This window comes from Calidris pugnax, unplaced genomic scaffold (genome assembly GCF_001431845.1).
Source record: "Calidris pugnax isolate Ruff unplaced genomic scaffold, ASM143184v1 scaffold71, whole genome shotgun sequence".
Lineage (NCBI taxonomy): Eukaryota > Metazoa > Chordata > Aves > Charadriiformes > Scolopacidae > Calidris > Calidris pugnax.
This window is the reverse complement of record NW_015090882.1, coordinates 1,470,838-1,481,995: the sequence shown is the minus strand read 5'-3', so window position 1 is coordinate 1,481,995 and position 11,158 is coordinate 1,470,838. Positions and strand designations below refer to the sequence as shown.

General features: G+C 37.0%; 1 protein-coding gene across 1 annotated transcript in view; it reads right to left on the bottom strand.

The window, feature by feature from the left end:
* The window catches only part of CNTNAP2 (contactin associated protein-like 2), a 1,244,457-nt gene that overhangs the window by 634,374 nt on the left and 598,925 nt on the right, over positions 1–11,158 (bottom strand). Inside the window, exon 8 of the mRNA XM_014946966.1 lies at positions 7,397–7,661. Coding sequence (XP_014802452.1) covers positions 7,397–7,661 — 265 coding nt within the window. The remainder of the gene's footprint in view (positions 1–7,396; positions 7,662–11,158) is intronic.

Below are 11,158 nucleotides of genomic sequence, written 5' to 3'. Positions count from 1 at the left end.
TATTCAACAGAATTGTGCAGACAGAGGACCCACTTAAGTAAAAACCTATGATGTTCTTCAGGTAAGTGCAAAATACTGGGCACCTCTGTAGCATTCAGTGCTAAGGAGCTTATCTTTCACCAATCAAAATCAAAAGCAAAATTTTCACTGACTTTCACCAGGCTGGCAATAACTGATGTGGATGGAGTAAGAGAAGGCAATATGGAAAGCAATTAACATTGATTCTGCTTCCTGTCAAAATTACTGAATTAAACAAAGTGTAAATTTCCAACTAGTTCTGCCCAGCTCTACTCACATAATTTACATTCCTTCTAGTAGAAAGTTGAAATTACCATTTAAGTATTGACTACTGCACTTTTTTTGAAACTCAGTGCAACACAGTGAGTGCTCAAACTGTAGTCGTAAAAAGCCTTATCTCGTATTTCAGGGCTAAAATAGAGAATGACCTGCAAAGGTCCCTTCTAACTCTGTTCTACACCCCTGCGGGAAATGAGGCCACAACAAGTAAACTGAACTTTAGCCTCCTGTATAAATTTAGAAAGCTTGTCAGTGAGGATAGCCTGCTTTCTTGATTCTCAGGTTCCTCCATCCTCGCAAGGCACCAGCCCAACCCACAGAGTTACCTCACTCTCAGCAAAGCTTCCGAAGGTGGTACCATCTATGTTTTAGAATGCATAGCTCGTGCTTGGCAGGAAACTCTCCAGTGAAAATCAGTGACTGATGAAGCAGAATTCAAAAAAAAAAAAAAAAAGCTGAACTAAACTCATCAGTTTTCTTAGATGAAAAAGTCTGCAATCAAGAACTATTTCTTGCTCTGGCTGGTGTGAGAGCCTACTGCTGAGCGAGGTGCAAAACCAGACTGCAAGAAAAACAGGCAGATGAAAGAACAATAACTACTATAAGCATGTCTGTCTCTCACTCCTGTGGAATTCAAAACCACAAATACCTATGCACGTAGCTGTAGTCACTGCTTAAAGTTATTACCCAAATGTAAACATACAGAGAGAAAGAGACCAACCCAGCTACTTCAGAAGAAAATAATTCTCTAACATTCAGGCTCTTCTGATGCTAAGTCACCGTGCTGTCTCTCATGTTGATTGTGCTGACAAGTGCCTCACGGGAATCTGCCTCCACTTCCTAACGTTCAGGGTATCACCCAGTACCAGTAATATGGAAAAAACCTGGTGGGAAATGTTATCTTCCCACCAGATGTGCACTTTTGCTCTGCGTATACACGTTTCCTATTTAAACCTTCATTTAGCAACAGAGGCAAAAATACTTCCCGATTCCCACATGAAACGCCTCTGGGACTTGTCACTGGAAGAGTACCACTTTAGATCTGTCAGACAGAGACATTTTATTACCTGAAGGATGTTATCTTAACCCGAGGTCTAAAATATAAATGCACTGCAATTCAGATGACTTGAGATGCAGCAGAAAGACAGAAGGGTGGAAAGTTTCCCAGAGAGATTCCATGGGGAGAAGTCTGATTTATTTAATACAGATAAATATGACAAAAAGATATTCACATCCCAAGTTTTAATAAGTTTATGGTTGACAGGAGGAACTGACGAGAGCCTTGAGCAGCAGCTAATATGCAGAACAAGATGTTAACTAGGAGAGCTGGAAGAGGAAAAAAGAAGCTCTGAGCAAATGAACACAATTTAATGACAGAAGATTTTGGACACAGAAAACTTCTCTGTTAAGATATTGTGGGCCAAAGGAGGTGATGTCCTTTTCCAGTGACTTAGCATTTTTATTGTGGAGCAAAATCCAAGGGATCTTCATAGAGCCTCTAGTCTTCAAGTTGAGCAGAGAATGTTTGGATATGAAAGGTCAGAGCTGTCTATGAAAAGACAACAAGTGGGAAAGTAAACAGAGGATAAATCAAGAGATTATTTTAGAATCTGCCGCCATGAAAACTCTGCCTTTTTTCAAGAGGCAGAGAAGTTTTTGTCTACATTGAAACACGGATTTGGGGTTTGCTGTTAAAAACATCAGAAAGCCATGAGATGATTCCTTCATGAGTGTTACTTTGAATGTTACCATTGTTTCTTCAAGCAAAGCAACACTTTTCATGTTTGCTAATGGTTACTAGTTTTTCCCCATGTTGAAAGCTTTGGAAAAATTTGGTTTTGTTAGGAAGGAATTGGGGTTAAGTTCATGAAGCAGGTAGATATAACCAAGTGGAAGAAAAGGAGGCAACTGGGACACGGGCTGTGGCTTAATCCTGAACTGAACAGTGTTTGTGTCTGTCTCTGAGAAAAATTCCATAACAGTTTTTCTGTCAGAGATGTGGGAGTATGACATTTTCCAGTTGTTGATTTCTTCTGTGCTCAAGAAAGAAGACATTAGCTTGTTAAAGCTAAACACAACATCATCAACAATTTAGTCTCCTAATTGCAAGATCACAAATTGCAAGTAGGTTCTTAAGGTAAACAGCGTATACTAAAATTAAATGACTTTTAAAACTGTAGCAGTATATCAGAATCTTTTGGTATGCAAAACTACACTGGAAATCTGCTTTTAAAAAGTTCTTAAAGAAAGCAAGAAGACTTCTTTCTTCCATCTTCTCAGCCTAGCATTGCTACCATCAATCCCTTGGGTAAACCGAGTAATTTCCAGGAAGTTTGCCTGAATCCCATGCTATGATGCCAAAAGCAGAATTTAGTTGAAAGCTATATGGAGCACTGAAGATAAATCTCTTTACTGTTTTCTGAGATTCTCTCCTATTATTAATCCCTATGCTGGACATACACAAGTGTGAAGATATTAATCACAGTTTACTCTGCATAGAAAAAGTCAATAGGATGTTTAACTCTTGATTTATACGCAAGCTTTAAGTATTTCACCTGTGTAATTCTGCACAGTCAGTACCTTATTTCTTCTAATTAAATCTTTATATCAGCTCTCAGTGGGCCTGATTTTCCTCTTACTAACAGCAAGTTTATTAATAAAACTCTCATCAATCAAACGGCGGTAGTGTCTAAATAAGATTAACGTAAGAAAAAGCAAAGTCAAGTCCATTGACTTTGTACGACAGTTTTGCCAGTCTGTTCACAGCTAAACAGGACGCTTAACAGAATGCTGGGCAGGGAAGGGAAGGAGATTTTTATTGTTTAGGGACCTGTTTTGAAGAAAAAACTGGCAAGATGATGAAAAAAGGAAAAAATCTGCTCAGCAAGCAAAATCAGGCAGTAAGTACAACCACAGGGACTAATCATCTTTGTCCCTTTCATATGTACAACAAACTGAAAGCTAAACTGCGTATTATCATCAAATAATCTGTTACACTCAAAATTGTGTTATGGACAAAAGAGTGTACACCTTATTACTGTTTTTTACCAGCTCTATATTGCCTTTACCATTCACCAAGGTGAAGGCAGAACAGGTCAAGGACTAGTAGTCTGGCCACAGAAAAGCAAGCTACAGCCAGGTCAGGTAAAACCTCAGATTCTGCTTTGCCAGATCAGCATGAAGTCTGCTGCCTTTTTCTAGTAACGCAAAAATCACACATACTGGACTACAATATGTGTAATCATCCCTGATTCTTTTCAGCACCTATAAAATGTATGTGAAATTTTCATAATGCAGGTACACTTAAATGCTCTAATCAGATGTATAGAGATGAGGCAGAGGTCTGACAGTGACTGAAAGCATGAAAGGAGCAGCAAGAAAAACATCATCTACCATCATTAAAGAAGAAAATAAAATGCATTTTTGCAAAACGAGAAGTGATCTACAGAAAGTTATCCAGGAACATCAACTACCTGTGATTTTTTAAAAGTAGTAACAATAGAATGAAAGAAGGAATTAAAGCATGACAGACAGTAGGAATGTCTCATGCTGAAGATAATTTTGAACTCCCAATGAGTGAAGAAGCTTCAGATATACCAAAACATTTTAATAATGAAAACCAATTGTTTTTATTTTAAACATTCCAAGAATAAAGTACTTGAATGACTTACCATTCCAATAAAGATGAAGATTGATTAAGAAACTGAAAGAAGTACATGAAGAACTGAATATAGTGAAACCTCCAGCAGGCAGGACATACGGTTAAATAAATGAAGGACCAGTTAAGTGCCTTTTGGAAGACCAAAAATTAACATTAAATAAGACCTAAGAGCTCTTAGTATGATCAGCTAATACTGAGAAGAAAATTATCCCTGACAAAACCAGAACAGACAACTGAGGAGAGCAGGGAAGGATCTCTGGGAGACAAAGAAAACTGCTAAGAATGGACTGCTTGATGGCAACTCTCAATTTCTGTGATTTTAAATGCAAAGCGATTGTCTGTTTCATGATTCCCATGAATTGCCACTATTGATCCAAATATTTTTACACAGCATGCTTTGGAAACCTCTCATAGTCACCGCATGCACACAGAAGTTAAAAATTTTGCCTTTATGCTTTCAATTTACCACCTTAGAGGATTGTATCCCTTCATTTACTATATATAATAGAAAAAGTAGAATTGGCATAAATAATGAAGTGTAAACCTATTTCTGATTTCTTAGCTTAGCAGTAGCTCTCACTCTTCTTGACAGTCAATTGACTGCTTGCTTATTATTTGACGTTCTTGCCTCCAAACTTCACAGCCGTCGACAAAACTTTTTACAGTCTCCTGCAAACTAATCACCTTACTGACTCTATAAGTAAGTAGCATACACAGGTCTGTGTACTGTATGGGATGAGAAGTCCTTTAACTGTAACCTCTATGCATTATTTCATTTTTATTTCTGTGAAGTGTCATCAAAATATTCAAAACTGCAGCTGCCTTTCTCTCCTTAAACAATGTGCTTACGTGAATTAGGTATGGAAGTTCCATCAGGTCGTCAAGAAAATCCTTTTCCCATACTGCCTGCTCCCTCCCAGGCATCACAAAGCACTTCATCAGGTGGTTCAAAAGGAGGGCTGCAGTGCCCAGCTACCAGAGAGAGAGGTGGGAATCTAACCATGACTGATCAGTGGGCTCTCCTGTTTATTTGAACTCCACTCAGGCTAATTTAGAGCTCCCGGAGTCGGTGCACGCAGCCTTAAAGGCATTGAAGGAATATCATGACACTGAAAATCAGACAAACCAGAACTCTGTTCCACACCAGTATCTTTAGTGCAGGAACAACCTGTGCCACCTGCCCACGGGCACACAATTCCCTCATGGAATTCCTGCTCAGTTCAGCTACCGTTTCCACAGCCAGCGTCAGGCTGTGCTGGTGTGAATGAAGGGCTGGTGTCCCCACGCTGACATCAAAAGCTGCTATTTAAAGCAAGTTAGTGAATTATGAGAGATGTACATAGAACAAGGACTAGGAGATTTTATCTTCCCCCAATGAAAATATGCCATTGCAGGCGACGGACGTTACGTACAGCAAAGTGAGGAAATACAAAACACACCTGCACTCGGGCCATGGCTTTAGTTAGCCTAATTCTTGGTGATAACCAGGAGGCGTACCTCCCAGCAGACACAGGCTAATTAGTCATACCCTACAAGAAGGTCAAGAACAAGAAGGTCAAGAACAAGAAGGTCACTGGGGTGTTTGCCACGTAATGGCATCCAAAAATGGTTTTGTATCAAGATAAACACTGGGTAAAGTTAGTGGCAAATTGGTGAAATTTTTATTTCTCATAATATTTCTCATAATAATTTTATTTCTCATAATAATAATTCTCATAATAATAATATTTCTTATATTAATAATTTTCTCATAATAATTTTTCATAATAATTTTATTTCTCATAATATTTGGCTAATCTGCCCTGAAATCTTGCTTGGACCAAAAAGATATCATGAATGATGGGTAGGAACTTCTCTCTGTAAGCTGGGATTTGTAGTAGACAGAGCTGAGGGAGAAAGAATGAGGGTGATAATTCCGTGTGTTTCCTAATTACGATGCACCAGCACCTTAACAAAATGTGCTTGTTCAAGACCATACTGCATTACCAAAACATTACTTAATTCTTTCATGGGTGTATTTATATAGCAAAGGCTATGCAATGCTAACTTGTAATCTATGGTATTGAATCTTTTGTGCTATAAAAAATTGTAATGTTGGAAAGAAATACGATGTATTCTTCATAAAAACATTTTCATTTTACAAAGCAGGTAAATTCTGATTTTTAGTTGTTATTATTCATATTTTATGCAGTCCTAGCTTTCAAATAATTAATTTTCATTCATGCCCAGCTGGATTTCATTAATGAGGTGAAAAAACTCTAAAAAATGTCCACATGCCAAATGAAATGTTACTTTACTACTTAATGTGTTTTCTCATTTAAAAAGGCATTTTTTTCTTTTTCTTAAATTTCCTCAAGTTCCTGTTTATATGACTATGTAGACAATATATTTTCAAACAGAAATCAAATAGAATAGTAGACATAAAACCCACCCATCCAGAGCTATACATGTGTATCAGTCCTGTTGATGACCATTGAAATACCTCCACCATGAAATTAAGAAAAAACAGTAACCACAGATAGTTTCAGACAAAAAAAAATTCCGCCCTTTTTTGGCTAAGGAACTAGGTTGCCATACATGCTACTTCAAATTATCACTAGGGACTTTTTTATGTGGAGCTACATTCATTTGCAAGCAACCTTGAATTTTCTAACCCATGATTAGGTCATGACTTTGCTGGGAAAAAGTGTTAATTGACACGATGTAGCTAACACGTTATTGGCTACAGCTGATCCAGAAACGCCTATAAAGAATCCAGTCTGAAAGTATAATTCATCAAAATGGAAGTATCAAGTAATTTTAAAAGGCTGATCAGCTGGCACCAACACACCACCTTTCTTCCAGCAACAAACTTAATCTTGTACCTTTTACCCAGTAGTTTCCAAAACCTCTTAGTTACACATGGAAAGCTCTGGTACATCTCCATCATGACTCCACAGCGTACTTACAGAATGCCACAGTATTTTTCATGCCAGCCTTGCAGTTTAAACAAATGGATTTATTCATTTTTTATTTATTTATTTTTATGAGAGCTTCAAAATTATTAGGAAGTAATAGGAACAGCCTACGGAGTAGTATTAGGCTACTCTCAAGAAGACAGTACCCTCCCCTCCTGAAACCAAAGATTTTTGCAGAGAAGAGTGCAAGACAGATGGAAGAAAGAAAAAAAAAAAAAGTGATGTTGTCTCATAGATAAGGGCTGATATATTTTCTGTATTTCATGACAGAATAAGATTATTTGTGTCTTCGTTTCTCATCTAACAACTGTTTCAATATTCTTCAACCTGTTACTCAATGAAACATACAATAAAGAATTTAATATGGTTGCAATTTAAATTTAAATTTTTGTAAAACAATTGTTCTGATTTTTAGTTCCATGATGCTTTTAAACAACTCCAACAAAACTGATACCAATTAAAAAAAAAACAAAACACTTACCTGATGAGATGTCTATTCGGTTCTTCTTCACGAGGGTGACATTGATATGGACGCTCACTTTGCCCTCATTTATGTCAATCTCAACATTCCCCAGGTCATCTGCAAAGTTGCTGAAGACAAGAAGTCCACTGGGGTTCCACGTTCGGAAAAGGAAACTGACTGAAAACAGATCCTGGCTTGGACGACCAGGAACCTCAAGGTAACTGGTGGCATTGAAAAAGACAGGCACTGTATGTGGCTCCACACAAGAAAAACTTAAATTTCCCTAAGTAAAACACACAAAAAAGCAAAAAACATAAGCAAAATGGTAAGATTCCACTGAATTCATAGCTACCTCTAAAAAGTGTTCTAGGTTTCTTTCAACCTAGAGACTACTGTGATTAATGCAAGCTGCATATAAAAATGTGTATTTAATATGATCGTTATTATTACAATGTTGATGCTGATGTTTCTGTTTGGCCTAGCAGTGACTCCATTATATTATTACTGTACATACACACAATAAGAGGCATTCTTGGCCTCTTAGTTTGACATGTAGTCAAACTAAGACAAAGCTTAGACAAAAGCAATTAATATTCCCAGTTCAAAGATGAAGAAATGAATCACAGAGAAAATTGGTCTTGTTCCTGGTCACCAACGAAGCCTATAATGGAGCAGTAATTCATCCTTTTATAAAACATATAGCTTTCCCAATACCCTTCTATCAATGTGTCAATTAATACAATACATGAGGTTGTGAAAGAAGGATGTATAATACCTCATGAAGAGCTAAGCCCCTCTGTTAAGTTTTTTGCTGAATACTAAATAAGGTAATACTTCTTTCCATGAACCAGAAGGATTTGGATTAGGTGATCACGAACAATGCCTAATATTTGTAGTCAAGAATTTTCTTTGTAAAAGAAAATGTGGTTTCAGACTGTAAAATTTAGCTCTCTGGGAAATTGACAAAAATCCAGTAAACTTTATTGATTTCCAAGGCTTTAAATTGTATCTTTAAACAAGACTAGAATTAGGGACATGAATTTTTCACTCTGGTTCTCATGTCATTTCTCATAAAAGACCACAATGATAGAATGTATTACAATTTTTTTTTCCTTAGAAATCATAAATAATTTGTAGCAATCTCTGTCCAGAATTTACTTTTTAATGCATGCATGCAAATATAACCAGAAAATTTTCTCTGCTGAAGAATGCCTCTAACATGTGGCAGAGTGGATCCTGTTCTGTGGTCAGGTTTTCCGATGGACTGTGGCAGATGGATACTCTATGGCAATTTCAGTTCAATTTGGCAAGGAAGAATTTCATCTCATGCCCTATGGAAATTATTGCTATGATCAAGATAGCAATTCTTCCTTTGATATTTATTTGTACATTAAAAAAAATATTAAGGACTGAACAACATTTTGGAGACAGACATTTCTAAACATAGGTGTTTAGAGATGAGTTTCATCTCAGCACTGGCCAGACTCCCAATAGGAGTCAGTCATCATCTTTATCACATAAATATTTTTAAACTCCATATTACCAGCTTCCTGATATAAGCTGCTATGTCACATATTTTTGTATTCATAGTGTATAAATGCATCTGAAAGTTCATCTTGAGGGAAGTTAGAGAATTTGGAAGCAAGATAGGAAGTTTGTGTTTGAAAATGCATAGGAGGAAAGACTTAAGTAAATTTTTTTAGAAGTAATTATTTTCAATTGGAGGTGAGCCAGATGATCTCAATAAGGAAGCAAGATTTAGCATTCAATTACCAGTGTCCAAACCCTCCCCTTCTTAAAAGAACATCAAATCAGAAAACACCTTATCTGCATCACAGCAAGATACCGCCTGCGTGGCAGATTAAGTTTCTCATATTGTATTTCCACGTCAAAACTAAATGAGCTCTCAGATACATTTTTCAATTACTCTGCATAACCACCTCTTTTTTCCTTACAGAGTGTCAGAAGTTATACTGCCACACAGTCTACCCATAAAGACCAGTATAACCAGTAGCAACCAGACTCTGAGGCTGGCAGGCTCCATTATCAGTTAATAAACACTGATGTTTCGAATAATCTGGAACTCGTGAAGAGGTGTCTTTATGCTGCTCTCCAAAAACATTTGTTCCTATCTTTATGACAAAATCTCAGCAAGACAAACCATGCTCTTTTCATACACCTGCATTCCATGGATAACAAAAAATATCCAAGGATTCAGTAAAATAATTTGGAACTATAGGAAGTTTTTGAGTTACTGTGAGAATGAGAGAAATTACAGCTATTTTCTGAGTAAAGGCAAAGGACCTCCCCTCATGCTCTTTACTGCTAAGCTGCTTGGCTATTCTGGGGTTTTATTGGTCTAAAGGTTGCCTAGAGATTATATATTTTCAACTAAATAAGCATTAAATCAAAGTAGTTAGCTCATTTGTTTGAATAGTTTTAGTCTGAACATTTCCAAGCGTGCTACAGAATACTTTTGGTTAAACCAAAAATTTTACATACAGGAAAAAAAAAAAAAGCTGGAGAGTGGCTGAAATTCCCTTTGTAACCCTTTTATAACATGCTCAGCATAATAGTCACCCAATGGATTAGAAACAACTTCTCTTACACAATTAAGGCAGTTCTGCGTAGACACAGAGGGCGACTGCATTTGGGAAGAGCTGACACCTCATGGTTCAGTCACTGATGCCAATTAAGTAGCGCTCAGAAAGCATTTTGTTAGACCTTTTTTTGGAGCTTCTCTTGCTGCCTTGTTACCATGAGGAACTAACAATTTCTTCATAACAAGAGGGCTCTCACATCCAATTGACACACTCCTGTCGTCCTGGTGCATGGGGTACTGGCATGTAGAACACCTATTAATGTTAATGGCACCGAATGCATTCAAATCCCTTTTCACATCAGTGAATGCATTTATCACGAGCTCAATAAAAGGTTTCCTGAGGAAGTAACATATAATTCTGATTTCTCTGCTAGTTAGTATTTTCCCTACTGAGCTATTCAGATTAATCTGAACGGGATTATCGAGTCCCTCTATGGCTGTAATTCACAAAATGACTCCTCTTTTAAGTAAAGCCCATCTGATATAGATTGCTCACTAGGTCTGTGTCAAAAGTTTGAGCTAATCTCAGCTTGTCTCTATAATAGCATCCCTGTTTATCAAAGGGAAAGAGATCCTTTTCTGTAGATTCAGAGTGATTTGCTGAACAGTTCCCTGGGCAATGACATCTGGAAGTCAAACACAAAGTTTGCATTTATACTGAAACTGCTGGTCTTACTGGAGAATTTTTCATACTGCATTGGAATGGAAATGGTGAAAACATCTCAATTTGGGTAGCTTGAGCTTTGTATCATGACCTTTATTCTGTGGTGCAAATTAGCTTCCTGTTTACTACTTATAAATCAATTTTGCCTAATCCACATTCAGATGTTATCCCTTATGGAAATACTACTGGGTCTCAAAGCCTTCCCCAATTAAGAGAGCTACTGGTTGCATACATAGCTCCCTAAAAAGAAGTAATGAGTCTATTAAGACTACAATACCTGTTAAATCAGGATATATTATACAGTACAGGCAATGTACTGTATGCTAATATTGATCATGTTATTTCATTATTTTTCTCAAAATAGCTTATTACTCATCTTTGAGCTTAACATAATGTTTGCTTAATAAAATAAAGAAAACACTCATCTTAAGTTTGTATATGATTGCACACAGTAATACATGGCACAGGAGTTGCAGAAGAGGGTGGAGCATAGACCTAGTGGACGTAATGATGG